The sequence below is a fragment of the Oxyura jamaicensis genome, chromosome 1, assembly GCF_011077185.1.
Source record: "Oxyura jamaicensis isolate SHBP4307 breed ruddy duck chromosome 1, BPBGC_Ojam_1.0, whole genome shotgun sequence".
In the NCBI taxonomy this organism is placed as follows: domain Eukaryota; kingdom Metazoa; phylum Chordata; class Aves; order Anseriformes; family Anatidae; genus Oxyura; species Oxyura jamaicensis.
Window position 1 is genome coordinate 141206046 of NC_048893.1, and position 20158 is coordinate 141226203.

The 20158-nt window shown below is 47.6% G+C and overlaps 1 protein-coding gene and 1 long non-coding RNA gene across 2 annotated transcripts in view; both read left to right on the forward strand.

Moving 5' to 3' along the window:
- SH3RF3 (SH3 domain containing ring finger 3) overlaps positions 1–14621 on the forward strand; it is a 238048-nt gene extending 223427 nt beyond the window's left edge. The window contains exons 10-11 of the mRNA XM_035335431.1: positions 3262–3599; positions 11697–14621. Of these exons, the coding sequence (XP_035191322.1) occupies positions 3262–3599; positions 11697–11865 (507 nt within the window). The 3' untranslated portion in view covers positions 11866–14621. The remainder of the gene's footprint in view (positions 1–3261; positions 3600–11696) is intronic.
- On the forward strand, positions 6895–8897 carry LOC118161642. Its single transcript, XR_004748114.1, has 2 exons — positions 6895–7816; positions 8211–8897. It is a non-coding gene; the product is annotated as an uncharacterized LOC118161642 (long non-coding RNA).
- Positions 14622–20158: the final 5537 nt, after the last annotated feature.

Sequence of the window (20158 nt, forward strand, 5' to 3'; positions counted from 1 at the left end):
TTAATTTCTTATGAAGGATGGTTGCTATTACACTAAATATTAAATGAATTCATAATACTTGGACACTCGCAATAAATCGTTTCTGGGATTGCGTTCTAACATTCCATTCCAAAATCCTTTTTTTTTTTTATTTTGGTATTGAAGCCATGGAAAAGGACCAGTTGCTCTTAAAGAAACGTGTGGCTTCGTAACATTAATGAATTCCCACGGCAGAAGGGGTTTTAACTTACTCCCGTTTTACAGATGGGAGGAGGAGGCATGAAGGGGTTTAAGTTGAACTGCTGATCGCAGCAGGTTCAAACCCAATCTGTTTCTCATGAGAGACATCACGATAAATTATCAGCTCCTGACAGTCCTCGTTTTGCTTGAAGTGCTCTGAGCAGAGGATCTGGCAGTGTGAGACCAGCAGAGGCTGAGAGCACTTGGCAGAGGCAGAGGGAGGGATGTAATGTCTACACTCCAGGCACCCAAGGTGGTTTGGATGTGTTCACCTCCAAATATCTTGCCCACGGGCACAGAGGGAAGGATGGGACTCCGAGGGTTTTGACTACCAGGTCTGTGTTTAGCAAATGAAGTTCTTCATCCTAGCTCTTTAAAGACCACATATCTTAGCCTCAAAAGTTGAGTAAAATGCTCTGTTGAATACGAAGAGGCTGAAAAATCAATTCTTTATTTTGCCTTTTGTTAAAGCAGAACGACGGGTACATCAGTAAGTTCATTATAGCTCTCTGCTGTCGGAGGGATGGGAGCTTCAGTGTAGAAATTAATGCCAGAGCTAACCTCGTAGGGTGGAAGCTGTTCTGGTAAACAAAACCGAGTGCTTTTTAATGTACAGATGGGTGTGCATGTATGCATTTCCTCCGTTCCCAAGATTTTGGCTGCTATGCCTTACACGGTCCTAGACATACAAGGTTTTTTCTAACAAAAATTTTCCGAGGTATTTGAATTAGAAGCAAAAATGAGAAAAGCTGCTACCACATAGGAATATTAATTGTTCATTATACGGGGCTTTAGTTCGTGTAGTTACTTTGCATGTGCAAAGCTGCCAATTAAAGAGGCTCAAAGTGCTCGCTGCTGCACAATAGCCATTTCTCCAGAGCCCCACAATGGCTATTGTATTCTGTCACTGACCTTTAGACACCTTCAAAGGCATATTGACACAGTATGCCGGGATCTTTAGAGCTATTGTTTCAGCGAGCTACAGGGAAAGGAGAGGTTTGCAATTTTTGAAGAGCTTTAAAATTTGATGTAATGATGACAGCAGCAATATTTCTTAATTAGAGAGTGAGAAACACTCTCTAACACACATGAAGCATTTTTTGGTACTTCGGGTGAGTTCCAGTATGCACAGCTCCTGCAAGGCTGCCTTCTGGTCAGGGAGGGGAGATGCTCCTCCGGTGCCTTTGGCTTGCTTTTCTGGTGCATCCAGGGGAATTAAGGTAGTGGTTTAGACCTGACCGTGCCATATGGCCGGCCTCCCTTAGCTTCCACAGGTTGTGCCCGGATGAACATCTTGGCAGGAGGGATCCTTTCATCCATAGAGTAACCTGTAAGTGACAAATGCCCTTAATAGTCGGAGGTGGTATGCAGGAGACCACCGTACCACCAGCTGGAAGCATAGTTCAGACTGTTCTTCAAAAACCACTGGACACTGTCTCTGAAATAACAACCATACTTTGCTTTTGCTCTTCCGTATCTTAACATTTACGGTATTTCTGCTTCCTGATCAGTCCGTGACAGCTGAAAAGTGCAAATGAGAACTCTGGGAGCCGAGACATCAGATACTCCAAGTACATGTACAAGTAGATTTACTACTCTGAGCATCTTCTAAAAGCTTATATTTATTTTAGTGCAGCCCACCTATTCTTTAAAGCTGCTTTGAAAAATTACTTCAGCAGTCAGCACATAAATGAGCATCGTTTTAAACCTCGCGTGAGACGTTTTGTCTACAGAGAATAAATAAATTGCTGGCTTGTATCTCCAAACAGTGTTCCTGCTCAAAGATAGAGAGATCCTTTTCCATAAGTATTGTGGTTGCTGCTGGGTTCATTTTTTTTTTCCCCCCAGGAACCTATTACAGAACAAATTATCAAATATAGCCGAACTTCTCAGCCCTGAGTCTCTGAAGATAGTCTTGGATAATGCCTTGCATGTCTGATGGAGGAGAAAGAAATCTAACAGACCTTTTACAAAACTTCTTGTGTGGTTAAAACAAAAAAAAATGGAAAAATGACTGCAGAGCATTGCTGGTTGCAACACTAGCCTAGTGCTGTGTGCCAGAAGATGGGCAGTTTCTGCACACAGTGCACCCAAAAAAACCTTTCTGGCTGAAGGAAAGAATATTCTGCATTTGTATGTGCTTGAGGTAGACGTGTAGCAGGATTTCTCACTGTTATAAAGCATGCGGGGTCTGATGCATCTCCTTAGTAACAGAGGTTGAACTTTTTTTTTGCACGTTAATTGAAAGAGTGCTGTTATCTTGTTGTCATTACTCTGTACCAGAAACCCCTGTAGAAATGTCAAAATTCACATGCCCTGACTTTGCAGTTGCCAAGCGTGAATGTTGTGGTCTATCTCCAAATATAAATGCCTTTACATTAATGCTGGAGAAGTGGCCCAGCTCTGGGAGGGAGATGCGGGTAGGTACGGTGGTGTAATGCAGGATGTGGAGGGGAGCACACTCTGCAAAGAAGGATTAAAGTCTGTCTCGTGCCTCCCTTCTCCCCGCCATAAATCTACATCCAGTAGTAAATGGTGAGCAGCGAATCAGGCAGCAATGATGAGTGGTTCTCTAGCAATGGTCCGAGATCTAAAATCTTTCTGCAGACACTCATGCTTTCCCAGTGGGGGGTTTTCAACATAGGGCCTGCTCTGTCACTTTTTGGGAGTTTCTCTGCTGGGGGACAGGATTCCTCTGGAAGGGAGAGGGCAGCATTTCGGTTGCCACCTTCTCTGCATGGGAAGCTTGTGCCTTTGCTGTCCCACTGCACTGTTTCTTTCCAGAGGCATATGATCACTGCCTGGGTAGACTTGAAAATGGAGATTGTCTTTGCAATATGGTCCTTCTGCTGAACAAGTGCAGCACTGTTGGACGAGGAGGGATTTTCATAAGACCTTCATTAGCTCAGGTTCTGCCTGGATCCACTCCTAGTCAATGCAGTCAAAGGAAGTTTCCTGCCACACACTGAGCTTTTCCAAAAGAAAAACAGAGGGATTAAGGATGTCTGCTCACTGCCCTCATTTCCTTTGGTTCCTTTGCAGAAGGAGAAGAAGAGTGGGCTGCTGAAGCTGCTAGCAGGAGCATCAACGAAAAAGAAGTCGCGCTCCCCACCATCCGTATCCCCCACACATGACCCCCAGGCGGCCATCGAAGGGGTCCTACAAGGGGCAGTGGGACCCGAGCTCTCCTCCCTCTCCAGCCATGGCAGGGCCGGCTCGTGCCCCATCGAGAGCGAAATGCAGGGAGCCATGGGGCTGGAGCCTCTGCACAGAAAAACAGGCTCCTTGGATTTGAATTTCTCCATCCCTTCTCCTGCCAGGCAGCCCCTCTCTTCCATGGCAGCTATTCGGCCAGAGCCCAAGCCTTTGCCTCGGGAAAGGTAAGCTGAGTATCTCTAGAGGTCACCTGGAGCATGCATCCATCCTCAGGGAGAGTTTGGAGGGGGACTGCGAGTTTAACTTGCTCAAGGGTTGCTGGGTTTTGCAGCTCTGTAGGTTGACTGTAGGTGGCTAAATGGAGAGGACAGCAGTGCTTTCTCAGCCCAAAGGGTGTAGGTTCTGTGGCAAACATCACTTTATCAAGGGGATCCCAATATTTTAATAAACTTGTGAGGCTCTCATGTAGCAATTTTGGAACAATAGTAAAGCTGAAAGAAATTGAAATAAATCGTTTTTGTCTGAGAGTATGAAAGAGGCTAAATGAAATGTGTCGGACAGGTCAGCCTGACCCTGAATCTAGTCAGGGTTATAGAGCAGCTGATGCAGGGCATAATAAGTGATGCTACAGGACAGTCCACACCTTACACAGAGTTTACTGAAGGCAGGTTGAAATTTGGCTGGGATGATAACAATGACCCTGTAACATATTTAAACTTCTCTATGGCATCTGACCTGTTACCACAAAGTGTCCTGCTGAGCAAGCTGTACCCAACTGACCGGCAGGTATTCAGTAGGTTGCAGACTGATTCACTCTTTGGCATTGGATGTAACTCCAGACTGGGAATCTCTAGAAAGAGAGTTGGGTCTTGGACCCACACTGCCCAGCATAAAGTCTTTGCTGCTGCAGGATGTCTGACTAAAGCGGGAGGAAGGTGATGAAGAGGGTATACACGATGGTACGGAGATAATTCAACTCTTTGGTGAGGAGAACACCAAGTAACAGCATATGTCAGAAGAGCCAAATTTGAGGCAAAATGGAGTGGGCTCAGAGAAATATCGTAAGGACAATAGATGATTTAAAACAATATGCTGTTAGATCTTTGTTACATCTGTTAAATAGCAGGCTTAGGAACAGCTTGGTACCAAGCTGTAGGAGACTGAATAAGGGAACAGACATGGGAATATTTTGATTCTGGGTTGAGCATTTTGTCTGAAAGAGATGCTGTGGTTCAAGCACAGCTATTAGGCTTGAAGCAGAAATAAATACAGGCAAGTCCTTCAGTGCTGTAATGAAGGCAGCAAGAGCACACTATCACAGTAGTCTCTTGTCCTTAAAATCCATGAAAAACCAATTTAGTGAAAAGAGTGAAAAACCAATCCCTATTTAGGCACACTTAATTTGGTCTACATCAGTTTAGATTAATGCTATAAGAAAAGCTAAATCAATATAAACCAGATTTAGCACCAGCGTAACTACATCAGTGGAATGCTGCACCTTTAGTTAAACCTAGCCATGAAAAGAAACAGGGAGGAGCATTCCCTGGCGCCTCTGGAGCTGGCTGTTGAGGTGCTGCTTTCAAGGCTTTGATGTAGAGAAGTCTGGACACCTTGTTTAATACGCCAGGGCCAGTCCTACAGATTCGTATCCTACAAATTTCTCATTTCACCTCTGGAGGGTCCTGCCAGTGAAACGTTCAACTAATGACAATTATAAGCAGCTGGAGTGAAACAGAACGGAGCCAGAGGGACACGAGTTAGCTGTGTCTGCTCAGCCTTGCTGGAACAAGGAGCAAATAAATTTAGACTGCTACAACTGTGCAAATACTTCCACTTGCAGTATATGGTGGGAAGGAACTTCCTCCGATTTTAAGCGTTTTGATTCCTGAGTCTTAAATCTGAAAATAAGCTATAATTGAAGTAACCCTAATTATACACAGCAGGCAAGATGCTTTAATTGATTTATGAATTAACTTCCATATCATTGGTGTATCTGCATTCCTTAACTGATCGTATGGGTTTTTTCATGCCCATAATGGGAAATATTAATTACCTTCATGCACTAGGAAAGATAATGCTTAGTCCTGGAATAATCTGAGCAGATACATTAAACACTTGTCTCTTAGAAATTCATCCCACATCCATCTGTGCTCATTAAATCATCAAATTGCTCAGAAGTACCAAATTATATTTTTTTTAAAACAAATTACAGTTTTCAAACCACTTGTTCTCCTCACATCTGGCAGCGGAGGAACTTGCATTCAACATCGCTCAGCTCCATATTTTGCTTGTTTGCATTTTGGTGCATTTCATCTGCACAGTAGGAGCAATTCTCTGAGAAAGAAAAGGGAGGGGAGGAAAAGGGAAAAAAAAAAAAAAAAAGGTTAGATAAACAGATTCAGATGCTGGATGAAATTTTAAAAAGCTGCAGAGCATTTCAGTGCACTTAGCTGTACTTGGCTTTCTGTCTCCCAACGCCCATCTGTGCGCGCAGAAACAGAGCACTGGAAGGTTGGAAGGAGTAGCACATTCCTTAATATTTACAGCATTCGAACGGGGCTCACACAGGCAGCAGAGCACCGCTACTTCTCCCGTGGAGGCTGCCGTGCATCTCCGGCACTCGCCACGGCCAGGCTGCTGGTCAGGGCCAAGCAGCTGTGCCACTAGCACCGTACAGGAGGATCATTACACGGCCCTCATTGCAGCTTGGCTCTCACACTTCGACAGCAGAGGTGCCCGTCCTGCTGCCGGGCAGCACAGCCCGTGGTGGGAGGTCAGAGAGGAAGGTGCACTGAGCTGCTGATAATTTCTGCCATTTCTGGGGGGAGGGCAAGGAAAACAAGTATTTTGTCTTACCCCACTTGACATTCCCCAAACCTGGCCCTGTCTGGCTGGGTTGGAAAGGAAATTGGTCATTTCGCCGTGATGTTTAACTGGGATGCTTCGTGCCCAGCCCTGCCTTCTGGGTGTAGTTTCCCACTATCCTTTTATAAAACCACCTTCCTCCTCCTGCTCTCTGCCGCAAAGCATCCGGCAGCCTGAGCAGCGGAGCGGAGACATTTCCCAGTTGGTGGCCTTGTCACTTTGTGTCGCAGCGACTGACAGTGCAGCGAATCCCCCATCAGGCTGCATGTGCCCCACACACTCCTCTCCAGCTCCTGCTGCATCCGTTTGCCGCTGGTGCAAGAAACAACACCAGCACGGCCGGTCCCATACAGGGATGGCTTGAGATCAGGCAGCCGCAGAGATGCCCGCATCCCAGGGAGGTTGGTGGTTCACGTGGAAGAGGGGCACGCCATCTGCCCCGCACCACCGACGGAAAACACTTTCCTTGCCACCCCCTTCAAGAAAATGTGACTGTGCGCGGAGCGGAACGGGAGAGCCGAGCGGGTGCGTGCGTGAGTCATGTTCCCCTGGCGGGCTGGCACCGTTCCCAGATGCAAACCTGAGTAAAACATGTCACGCGTTGTTGACTCTTCTATAGTAACTGGCACTAATTCTGCCAGGCTGTGTTCTGATGAAGCGGTTATAGCCGGCCCTGCTGTCACGACCGGCGTATCCGCACAGTGTTCGCTTGGTTTTCGGGGAGCCTTCGAGCACATTGTAACCACAGCAGCACTGCGGAATAAAATAGGAGCAGTGAGTCTGACCTTTAAAATAGCCCCCTCCGTGTTTCCATGTATCCGTCCTACAAATCACTGCCACGTTAGAAATCGAGCTCTCAATTCAAGGAAGCATTCGAGCATGTGCTCAACGCCCATTGACTTCAATTTTGTCATGCACGTATGTCTTCTTTGCCAGAAGGAAAAGCAAAGGAAGGGCGTGCTTCTTTCCTGGAAAGCGACACCAGAGAAATGACCCCGGGAGCGTGTTCTAACTGAGCATGTATGCACATGGTTAAGTGCTTCTCTGACTAGGGACACCTGCCTCAGGACTGGGAAACTGGAATTAGCCACCTCGGGAATTGAATCCTGCAATATTTCCAGATTGGAGGTTAGCCCTGCAGTCCTAATTTGCCTTATTGTACCTCTATTTTATGAGCCTCTGTACCTCTGTCATTGTACGGGATGCACGTGTTTACTCAGTGAGCAGATACTCGGTATTTTGCTGTTTTTCCCCTCAGTGTTCAGGCCTGAGCTCAGCCCTTAATTACCGATCAGTTCTGATCAATGCTGTTCAATGCCTGTCTGCGTGCAATGGCAGAAGAGCCTGCGTGAGTAATTCAGAGCAGACAACTGCCTCCCACGCTGCTAAAATGCATGAGATGAGTCTCACTCTGTGGAAAGTGTGGCTCGAGGCTCTGCAGCTGGAGGACTCGGAGAATCCACTCGCCTCGCACCTGCACTACTCAGTGAATTTCTCTGGGGTCACTCGCTTGGCATCTTACAGCCTCTGCAGAGGATGAGGTGGCTTTGGCAGCCACACGCCTCTTCTCTTATGTGTCTACATACCTGGCACCTTTAGCCGTTTTAGCTTTTTTTAAAACAAAACCAGACCTTCCATCACGTAACACCTATCTGAGGTCAGCAATCCTAGCTGCACCTTGCAGATGTCAGTGGTAAGAGTGAAAGGAGAGCTGGCTGGGAGAGGCGTTTCTTCTGCCTGAGAGGACGAGCACTGAAAGGACACAGGACACGGCTTTCACGACTCTTTGCTGCTGGCAGAGGAATGGTGATGACAGACCCATTCCTGGCCCTCCTGGGCAAATGCTGCCAGAGTCCCTGTCCCATCCTCAACCCTGGCACCAGCCTCAGGCCTCTCGTGCACCCTCCAGCCCCGCAGGGTGTCATGTCCAAGCCCCAGGCTCCCTCCACTGAGGCTCTCTGCTCTGCCAGCCTCAGCTCAGCACAGCTTCCCTCTCAGCACTCATGTCCACACCTCGTCTCAGGGCTTCCAGTTTTCATCATGGTCCAATTTCTTCCTCAGCTCCCTGAGTATAGGGAGGTGATAGCAGTTTGGGAAAGCCCTCACCTAGGTCTTGCTGGCACTGCAAAGTAACCCTGACGTTCTCCCTCAAAGTGATGGGACCATCCAAGCTGCATGTGGGATCCTCAGCCGGACGTAGTGGAGAGTTTGGGACAAAACGGTCAGCATTTGGCAGAATTATGACCGTCTGAAGGTACGATCTGCAACAGCAAATACCAAACGTTGTTAATAATAGGCAGGGGTGCTTGCCACACTTGTAATCATGGTTGTTGCCCAGCCACTTAGCATTTTTAAAAGTTGGTGATTTAGGGGTATAACGTGACCTCGACAAAAATGAGTTGTTTCTGAGATCCATCTCAAATGCCAGGAGGCAGTGTGATGTGAGAAAACCTGCAATTTTATTGCAGCTTCTCAAAGACAAGGGGACAAAAAGGGAAATGAAAAGTGGAGATATAAATAGAAGCATAGAGGACTGCCTTTTTGGGAGCGAGGGAGAACGTCTTGGGGGGAAGAGAAAAGGTCTTTTCTGCCAGAAAATATGGCTAATCTACGTATTTGCATATATGTATGGAGAGTACATGTGTTAAACTCTAGAGGAAAAAAAAAAAAAATAGGCTGAAATGCCACCTGGAGGTTTCGGGGTGGCAGCACATGCTCTGACAGGAGCGATTTATGGTGCCTGCGAGCCCCTTGCTGGCAGCCCTGCCGTGTGATCATTTTTTTCTGCACACTGCAACCTTGGTTGCTCTGGCTCTCCCCGGCACTGCTTCAAAAGCCTCTCAAGGGAAAAAAAAAAAAAAAAAAATATTTTTTTTTTTTTTTTTTTTTTTTTTGTCTCCCACGGAGGACATTTTAACCAATTTGCAAGGGCTTTTGTATCTAAGATTTCCTTATTCTATCAAAAACACTTTGGTGTTATCCTAGGAGGTACCGTAGTTAATTAAGTTTAAACCGTAGCGTTTGGGGTTTCCTTAAATGGGAAGGAGTGCTTCGTTTTGTAATGCAGTGACTGGGATTTATTTTTTTTAACTCTCCAAGGAAATGCTCTGAGAATCCCTTTTATGAAGTTGGGCACATTCTTACTGAGCGTGGTCACCTCCCTTCAAATGTGAACCATTTAGGGACTGCCAACCCATTACTCCTACGGCCCAGCCTGCCTTTAAAAGGTTGGCTCTGCATTTAAGGTATGACCTGAGGTGTTGGCAGTCCCAGATGAGTTTCTGGGGGACCCTGCACCAGACACAACCTTTGGCTGTTCCAACCCTCCTCTTCCTCAACGCCTTTCGAGATCCCGGAGCAGAGCTCCGGTGTGCTGTGATTGTACGTGGAGTTGTGAGATCTGAAACTTGGCGTCATCTTAGCTAAAATTGTTCCACTCTGATAATTTAATTAATCAACACTGCAGCGGAGTGTTTGAAATAATGTGTGCATTCATTTGCATAATGGCTGTAATTGGCAAAGCCTCATAATGTAAGTGTAGCGGTTCCACAGATGATAGCGTGATAGACCATTTTCCTGCAGCCAGCCAGCAGCTCACTTTTCAACCTCTGTTATTTGCTTTTCCATAGAGAAAGGAAGTGACAGTGAGATTTATTGACCAAGGGACGGAGACAACCAACAGATTTCTGATGGCACTCGAACACAGCTATTTTCCACACGACGGTGTTGCCATGTCAAGTTAATGAGGCTGTAATCAGTTTTAGAGCAGAACCTCCACTCCAAATGGAGTTGAATGTGTTTCCAAGTAACAGGATGTTTGGCTGTGGAGGTGTCCAAACGTGTAGCCAAATCTGGTATTTCCATGGTCGTATCAAAAAGGGGTCCCTAGCTTCCGAACAGCAGTCACTAGGTACTTCAGAAATGTCTGCAGAGAAAGTCAGCAGCTGCCACTCAACAACCCCTTGCCTTGGTACCACCTCGCAGGGAATGGCTGCAGGGAGTGCTCCAGATCCTTCAGTGCGTGTCAAACTCAGTCCTAAAAGGCAGGATATTGTTTTAAATAAATGCTTGCCTGGTAAAAGCATGACTGGGGCATCAGCAGCCGTCCAGTGGTTATGGAGATATTAATCCTTGGGAGATGGGCTTTAGATAATCAATTGGCAACTATCGTACCATATTCATTACGTTGCAATTAGCAAGACAGGTATTGATTGTTAACCAAATGCCAGAGGACTGTGAAAGTACACGTTCTGAGGAGGAAGAAGAGTGAGGCAGAAATACGTTCCCAGCTCTGCTCACAAGCGTGCCAGTGTAAAAGGGCCTGGGCTATGTTCTCAGGAGGACATCTGCTGATGAGCCTGAGTGCAGAATAGCCCTGTCAGGATCAGAGCTGTCGCTGCTTCATTAAAATGAAGTGACTCTTGAAAGCCCCATTGCCAGGAAGCCCTGTGAATGGCTCTTCCAGTTTAGTTTCCCTCCCACGTCTGAGGGACCCAAAGCACGTTCACAAGGCGCATAGCAAGAAGACAAACGTGAAGTGCTTTGGCTGCTCTGCTGGTACCGAAGGCAGTCTGCTAGAGCCCTGCCAATTCCAGGTCGGGATGGAGGGATGCGGCAGTGAGCGAGGCTGTCGCTCCAGGCATGTGGCAGCACCCTCCTGCTGTCACCATCCGGCTTCAGAGCACATCCCAGTGAAGCCTCTGGTCAAGCTGGCCAGCAATCTTCCCATGATACTGAGTTTTAGTAGAAAATGTAGCTGCCTCAGACACAACTGTTTGGAGAAAACCTGAATTACTGATGTTTCCAAACGTATTTTTCCTCAAGGTTTCTGGTTCGCAGGAAGCGGGGGAGGGAGAGGCGAGGTGATGTTTCTGCCTCAAAACACAGCCAGTTTTTTCCACAATTACAAATCTTCCCATGTCCCGAAGCTCTTCCTGGCCGAGCTAGCAGCAGCCCCTGGGGCCGCTGGGCTGAGGAGGGGAGGGGGAAGCCGGCCTCCTTTTTCTGTCCCGGAGCAGGACGGCCTGACATGGGTTTTCAGGCAGCTGCTGGCGCTGACACTTCATTAGCAGCAAAAGGAGCATGAAAGCCAGGCTGCCTTTTCGGTCTCGCTTTACAGGTCAGCACCAGAAAGAGGCAAAAGGCTTCCATCAGCCAAGCGGTGGCTGGCACGCATCTATCTCCCTGGGGACGCATCCCTCCCCAGCATCTCCCTGGGGCCTCCGTGGGGCCTGGGGGGGGGGGTCTCCCTTTCCGACAGCCACCCTGTCTGTTCACACAGCCCCTCACATCCAGCCCAGGAGGTGGGGGCTCAGGACGGTGCAAAACAAGCTGAGGGGGGGGACGAGTGCAGGCCCGGCCACGTCCGCCCATGTCTTGTGACATGGCTGCTCCGCGCCGCAGATCGGAGTCCGATGGATGTGTCTGACACTGTCTTTGCCTTTTTGTTTCTGAAGGTACCGCGTCGTGGTCCCCTACCCGCCGCAGAGCGAGGCGGAGATCGAACTGAAGGAAGGAGACATTGTGTTTGTGCACAAGAAGCGGGAGGACGGCTGGTACAAAGGGACGCTACAGAGGAATGGCAGGACGGGCCTCTTCCCCGGGAGCTTTGTAGAGAGCTTCTGAGGACGGAGCACTGCTCTCTGGACTGGAGGAGCTTTCAGGGGAAACTGCATAGCACAAGAAGAGACAGCAAAGGGAAACTGGACTGATGACCACTGCCATTTTTATTTCCAAAGACTCCCCCAGGCCCTTCAGTCTACAGCTCTGGAGACGCAGCGCCCCGCTGTGCTTCTGATCCCGCGCGGTGCATACAGTGGTATGTTGAAGTAGTGCCTTCCACCTGGAACCACAGACTGAAAGGACGCCCATTCGGACTGTACGTAGCCTGAACTCCGGCTGTTATCCCTTTGTGTAAATTATAGAGAAAATATCTTTAAAAAAAAAAAAAAAAAAGAAAGAAATTCAGAGGAAAGTTGTTATATTGCTGTAACTTATTTGTCAGAGCTGCAGTGTTCTTATTACTGGCCTATGCAAGATGGATTTGAGAGTTCACAGAGGTGTGCTAGGAAGCTCTTAAACTGGGATTTTGTGATTTTGTTTTTCCTGATGGAAAAAGAGGGAGGGGAGGGTGGAAAAAATAACACGACTAAAGATTTGCGCGTCGTCATGCAAGAAAGAAGGAGGAGTCCAAAACGTTAACGTCATGCTTTCTATATACCTCAGAGATATGCTGCGTGAGTTTGTCAGTAAGTGTGTCAGTGCTCAGAGTCCCGTATCATCCGATGTGTCCCGGCCTCCGCGCTGGGGAGATCCTGGAGGAGGTTCGGCTCCACCATTAAACTGTGGTTATTCAAGCGGAATCCCTTTTGCCTGTCTTCTGCCCTTATTATATGCAGCATGGAGTTTTGTCCTTCCGTATCACTTTCCATTGCTTTTTTGTATGACGTACCTTTTTACTGTAAGAATTGTTATACTTTATATATATTCCTACTAGATCAGACATTTCCTCTTTTTCATACATCTGGTGCTATTTTTTTTAATTGTTAAAGATTCGGTTTGGTTAAACAGAGAGGCTGCAACAAAGTTTGCATTCAACATACAAAATCAGAAGTGTACCTGAAGATTGAGATCAGACTGTGTGTTCATGCTCCATAGAGGAAAAGAGAAAAAGCTGCATGGTCACTGATAAATGTACCTGGAGGAGCGTGCCTGTGCAATAAGCACACGCTCACTCTCTCTTGCATATTTATAGTGTCTGAAGACCCACGCTGAAGCACAGCATTCTGTCTGGAGAGAGATAATTACTCCAGAATCGGAAGCAATTCCCGGAGGAGTCGTTTTAATTGACTTTTTCATGGCAATAAGAAGAACACTGCAGGTTCTAGCACGCGCAGGGACCTTGGAGTTTTCCTCTGTTGTTGCATCACGGAGATGAGAGCTGATCTGCGACGGCTGTAATTAGCATTACCGAAACACGGTTTCTTACTGTAGAAATGTACAGTTTTTGGAGACTGTTCAATTTCTTAACACAGTCAAGCTACAATACAAAACGTATCAGGCAATATGAGCTTCCATCTACCAGGGACTTAAAGGTGCAATAAATGTAAAGCGAGTCTAGTCAGTTATTCCTATGAAGCAGAATGAGAAAAATTCAATAATGTAATTGTGAGAGTATTTAAAAAGAAATCAGCTCTTGGTGAATGAAATGTGATGAAAGAATTTTCTTAGCTGTATCTGTACCTTGCCTTTCCCGGCGGCTGGCTCTTCGCCAAAGCCAACATGTGGTGGTCATTTAAAAGCATGTTGGAGGCACTGTAACCTGGAGATGATCTTATTAAAAGGAAGAGGCCCAGTGGGTGATCATCATTACTACATTGCCAGTATTTCATATGTGAAGGTGTAAGTTTTGTTTTCATTCAAGCCGTGTATACTAGTACATATCAAAAACGTGTAAGTGAACGTTCCTATTTAAGTTCAGCTCTGTGACTTTGTTCTCTGTAAAATAAGTTTCTTCTTGCTGTCACACGTAACAAACAGATTCCAGAAACACAGTCCATGGCCAAGTATAGCACCTTTGAACAGGGAGGCATTATTTTCAGGATGTTTCTTTTTATATTCAACGTTGCCGCATTTGTTCGTATTCCAGATTGTAATGAGTCAGCCACTAAAAGTTTAGTTACTGTTGAGAGGAAATTGCCTTTTCATAACCAATAAGAGATTGAAGAAATGTCTTCTGGAAAGACTTGTTTGCGAATAGAGCCATATCAGTCCATTTATTTGGTCCAAATCACAATTGGTATCGCTGCACCTCAAACAGGAAACTGCACAGTTAGCGAGCTGGAAATGCCAAAACGCGTGTTATCGATTCCAATAAAAATTCTGGGTTAGCTCTGTCAGAGACAAGGAGATTTTTCTGACAACTTACAGCGGTTAAAGTTCTTTTAAAATTCTGTTCCATGGGTGTATTTACTACACGCAGGAAAACAGAACAGGATGACGGCTTGGTTGCTGCCTATTGTGTTTAGCCAGATCTAAAATGGTTCCAGATTTCCACCTTTTAATGCTTAACTCTAACAGGACAAAAGTTGGTATGTGAGAAGATAAAGGGAAACACGCAGATGTTGTGTCGTGAAATCAGTGCTTTAATATATATTCTGCAGGGAGGATAGTGTTTTTTTTTAATGGACATCAACCCTTCCAGTCATACCTCCTGCAAGGAAAAATAGTTTGGCGGGGGGGGGGGGGGGGGGGAATAGGGATGGGATCTGTTTTGATCACAGCTGTTTTCTGGCCCCTGTTTACTGCTTAGCATCACACTTCGGGTTATTGAGTAATCTTCTTGGACAAATCACTTCCATGCAGGGAGCACAAGTGCAGAACAAAATGCAGATCAGTGATACGGAAACGTGACCCAGTGCCATTTGGGAAGTCCTGGGCTGAGAGAGGTTTGACTTGTACTGTGGTCTAATTTCTACCTGTCTTACAAGGGAAAGGGGAAGGAGATTTGCATCTCCTACAACAGGGAGGGAAAGGAGAAGAATCCTTCTGGTGGCCTCAGTTTGTAAAATGCCAGGTTTGCTGTTCTAGAAGTGGGTTCAAGTAATTGAACAAATTGTTTGGACTTTGCACAGCTCAGAAAATGTTTTGTTATACATGAATGTTAATGTGGTTTAGGAAATGTTGGCGGATATGAGTACAAATGAACTACAATGACTGTGTTTCTGATTCTTTAAATAAAATAAACATTAAGGCAACTCAATTGAAGTTTCTCTCTTCATTAGACAGCAAAGTGAACAAACAACATTAGCAGCTCTGAGGCTCGCAAGGAAAAAGTAGTAATCCCAACATAAGTAAAGGCCAAGTAAAGGTAAGACCTGCCCAACCAGAAGACAGAATGTCCGTCTGGTTTTTCTTTTGGCAGATCTGTGCTTTTTTCAACATCTTGAGAAGTTAATACTGGGGTGACACATGGAAAAAAGCAGTCCAGAGGAAGAGAGCAGGGACTTAAAGAAAATTAGGCTCTGAGGTGAGGTTATTGCAACTTTTCAGTACTTAAAGGGAGCTTATAAAAAAGATGGAGAGCAACTTTTTGCTCTTGCAAATAATGACAGGACAAGGGGGAATGTTTTTAAACTAAAAGAAGAGGTTTAAATTAGACATTAAGAAGTTCTTCACTCAGAGGGTGGTGAGGTGCTCAAGGCCAGGCTGGATGGGGCTTCGGGCAACCTGGTCTGGTGGGAGGTGTCCCTGCCCATGGCAGGGGGTTGGAACTGGGTGATTTCGAAGGTCCTTTCCAACCCAAACCACCCTGTGGTTCTACGACTTGCTGGAAGAGGGACAAAGGTAAGGCTGTGGCAGGAAGGCTGGCAGGAAATGTGGCAGCGCAAGTGTTTTCAAGGACCGCAGCAGCATTCAACCCTGTGAGCAGGCTGCGGGCATGCTCTGACATCCCTCTGGGGCTGACAAAGTTGGTGGGTGGATGAAGACACCTGCATGGGCACAGGCATGGTGCTGGCAGCATGCCCCATGGGCTGCGTACAGCTGGGGAACCTGCAGACCTGGCTCCCGAGTCAAAAATTTTAAAACATGGGAAACGCAGGAATTTAAACGTGGGGAGGCAGCAGCTTTCCCTCCTGTTTAGCCCCACCAGCTGCCTGGTTTCACCAACAGGACAGTGCAAAATGCCATCGGGAGGAGCATGCCAGCTACTTTCTGAGGCCACGTACCTCGCCGAGCCCCGGCCCCGCACCTCGCGCTTTGCTCCAGCACACGATGCGATTCCAGTCAGGTTTCAAAAGAAAAATAATCATCGTAAAATTGTAATGCAGCTTGGCTGGTCCTAAACTGCTTGTGGAGAGCAGAACCACCTGGACAACATCTGCGGGGCTTTCCTGCGTCCAAAAGCTCTTCCTGACATCAGCAGCTCCTTACAACATGGTGAACCTGGCAGACCCACAGCTCGGCACGCCGCTGCCAAGCCAAATAAATGAGCTGTCCTAGCAAGAGAGCCAAGAGGTGATACAGTCTGGAGAAGGCCCCGTCCTCACATCCCAGCCTTTCATGTAGCAAAAATAACTTTCCAAGCGGCCACAGATGGATTTACAATTACTGGAGCGTGGGTGTCTCCCCCACCCACAGAAAACCACTTGTTTTTTTCTCAGCCACACGAGCCGGGCCACCAGGCAGGGGCTGGCACTGGGCTCCTCTTACCCCCATAGCTATAGGGGCAGCTCAGCTGCAGGTGGGCCCATCCCCATGCATGCTTATGTAGTGGGTTTATGTGGCAAGGTTTTGGTAGCAGGGGGCCATAGGGGTGGCTTCTGTGAGAAGGATCTAGAAGCTGCCCCGTGTTTGGTAAGGGCCCCGCTGCTGGCCAGAGCTGAGACAGTAAATGATGCTGTTTTGTGCCTCTGTGAAAGCAGATTTAAGACAGGAAAAAACGCTGTGCCACACAGCAGCTGGGAGAGTGAGAGGAGTGAGGAACAGCCCTGCAGGTGCCAAGGTCAGCGAAGAAGGAGGGGGAGAGGTGCTCCAGGTGCTGGAGCAGAAGTCCCCTGCAGCCTGTGGTGAGGCCCATGGCGAAGCAGGCTGTCCCCCTGCAGCCCATGGACCATGGTGGAGCAGGGTTCCATGCTGCAGCCTGTGGAGGGCACCACAATGGAGCAAGTGGACCTGCTTCAATGGAGCAAGTGGACCATGGAGGCTGCGGCTTGTGGAATCTGCTGGAGCAGATTCCGGGCCGGACCTGCAGCCTGTGGAGAGGAGACCACGCAGGAGCAGGTGACCTGGCAGGAGCTGCTCCCCGTGGGGGACCCAGGTTGGAGCAGTTTGCTCCCGAGGGATGGACCCTGTGGTACAGACCCATATCTGGAGCAGTTCTTGAAGAGCTGCTGCCTGTGGGCAGCCCACGCCGGATCAGTTCAGCAAGGACTGCATCCCGTGGGAGGGACCCCACAGCACAGGGGACGAGAGTGACCGAGAAGGAGCGGCAGAGAAGAATTTCTATAGACTGACCATAGCCCCCATTCCCCCGTTCCCCTGCGCCGCTCGGGGGAAGGAGGTGGAAGAGGGTGGATGGGGGGGGGAAGGTGCTTTTGGTTTCTTTCCTTTGTTTCTCACCTCTCTAGCTCATTAGTAATAGGCAATAAATCTTACTATCTCCCTATGCTGAGTCTGTTTTGCCCATCACAATAATGACATGATCTCCTCGTCCTTATCTCAACCCTTGAGCCCCTTTCATCATATTTTCTCCCCGTTCCTTTTTGAGGAGGGGAAGTGAGGGAGTGGTTGTGGTGGAGCTCAGCTGCCCACCTGAGTAAAATCACCACAGCTTAACACTCAGCTCTCTTTATCAACACTCAGCTCTCTTTATCTCCACCCTGGTGAGACCCTTGATAACCATAAAAAGAAATCAGCATCCCATGGGCTCAGTGAGGAAGTCACAGAAAGGGATTTTCAACACTTTTTTGAGTCTCTCCCAGCTGGTCATGCTGCAGAGGGACTCAAGGTATCCGCAGGCTGCCCCCCACACCTTCCATCCCCTGTAGCAGTAGCAGAAGAGCATTAACTTGTTCTTCTTCATGGGTGCATCCAATTTGCCCTGCAGCTGCCCGCTTGGCAATAAGGCGAGCAGGCACAGGGGTGGGGGGCAATTTGTTAGGATCTCCCCCCTCCCCTCCCCATATAATTGCCTGGGATCCGCATTAATGGGAACGTAAATTGACTGCCGCTGTGCTAAATGACAACCGGGTTTCGTCTGGCGGAGCCGGGAAGTGTCTTACTCTGAACATCGGCACCGAACAATCTAAATGCAAATTGCAAAATGTTTGGGGGTAAGGAGGCTGTTCGTCTTCTGATGAGGTTACGTGATAGCGCAGCCAGGGAGAGAATTGCCTTTCAGTTCATAGAGGCTATCAACATATGTGACAGCTAAACGGTGGGGCCACTGTTTACATATTTTAATGGACCAGAATCAGTCATTCGGTGTGGGATTTCTTTTAACAAATCGTGGTTTTTTTTTGAAACAAGATGTAGCACAGCGGTGTTCCAGCCGTATTTCAGCAGCTTGTGTGCCCCCGAGCTGGCGTGGAGCATGACAGAGCAGCCACCACCGCAGCCCTGCCACGTCCAGGGCTCCTGTCTTGTTCTCCCTGATGAAACACACGGAGAGGCTGGAGCACAGACAGAAAACCATTTGCCATGCTCCTGGCCTGTTTCTCTTGTTAGATGAGTGGGTTTGTGTATGGCAGTGCTGCCAAGGTGTCTGGCAAGCACGCGGTGCACCAGCAGCCCTGTGCACTCGGACACGTAACACATCCATCCTCATCCCTGTCCCTGCACTGCCGCTCCAGCAGTTCCCAGGCTCTGCTTTGGTGGGATATTTATGTCCTTCCCAGTGCAGGAACAATTACAGGACACATCTGAGAAATGCAATACAACAAAAACTGACGGCTTCCCAAGAGGCCCCCACCACGTGCTCGGCGGTGTCTCCCCAGCTGGTTGCTCTTGTGCTGCAGGTACTGGGGCAGCACTCCACGCAGGCAGCCTGCCTGAGGCTAGCCATGAGAGCTGTGCTGGCATTTAGATGGTGTGGCATTTTCCAAAGGGAAAACGATAATCCTCTTTACCCTTATCCTGGAGTGAAGAGGTGTCTGCGGCAGTTCAGAGGGGGTCAGGAACTTGACTCTTTCAGCGTCTCGCAGAATTGGTCTCCCTGAAATTTTTCCACAGAAAATGTGCGATATAATCGTCTCTGAGCTTGATTTAGGCTTCTGCATTTCTCCGTAAATTAAGGAACAGTTTTGAGTTTACTCCAACAGTTTTGCTCGTCTGGGATGCAGAGGAAGGAAAAGATTAATGTGTTATTTTTATTTTCAGTTTTAAATATGTCTCATGCAGAAAAATGCACACGGCTCTCTACGAGGCAGGAAAAAAGCAGTAGATCTGCAAAAACAACACAAGTTGTGTGTATATATAAATGGTTGGGCTCACAGACCATTTAATACAAGGCAGCCAAACAACTCGCCAAAACCCACATTGAAAGGGACATTTGAAAGCAAGTGAACGTGCTGGGGTGGCTGCGGTAGTCTGTGCTTTTAGGAAGGGCAATGAGGAAGTGGGGACTGCAGCCCACCTGGGAGGGCTGTGCCCTGTGTTTGGGGGATGCCAGGGTTTTGGTTTCAACCCCTGGCTCTGCTGCTGTGAGCTAGACCTTTGGCGACCCTTCACAAGGGATGCTTCACACTGTGAGAGAAGAAGAACCAAGGACAGCTTGGCAAATAAATATGCATTTAAGAAATGATCCCGTGCCTAAGCTTTCTATTGATGTCAGGGGGCTCTGAAAAGGCACTTTAAAAGGAAAACAAAGCAAAAAAAAATAATAAAAAAAAATGAAGTCATCCTTCTTTTGACCCTCCAGTCCTCACGGAAGAGTTCTTCATTACACAGAGCATCATTTATTCAGATTTGAAGGCAGAGAAATGTATTCTTGAGCATTTTCCATGGCTTTATACAAAAAGCTGCTGCTGCAATATTGCACCTCCATCCATTTACCATGAGTACAGGACAGTAAAGTGCTCTGGAAACACAAACCCAATTAAGGGTAAATTTTGCCCAAGACAATTTGTAAAAAGCACTGCTACACTTTGTCTGAATAAATATTCATTAGGTGAGAGAGAGAGAGAGAGAGAGAGAGGGAGAGAGGGAGAGAAAGCAAGAGAGCATGACTGGTGCGGGGAGGATCAGGTTGCCAGTGCCTGCTCCAGTGGCCATTAAATTATTCATAGACAAGAAGTGGAGTGAGACCACGAGTGTCCGAGGCACATATCTGCCCCGTACCCTGCCCGATGGGATGGGATGGGATAGGATGGGATGGGATGGGTGAGCAGCTAGGAAGGGTGTGCCAAGGATGTGGAGA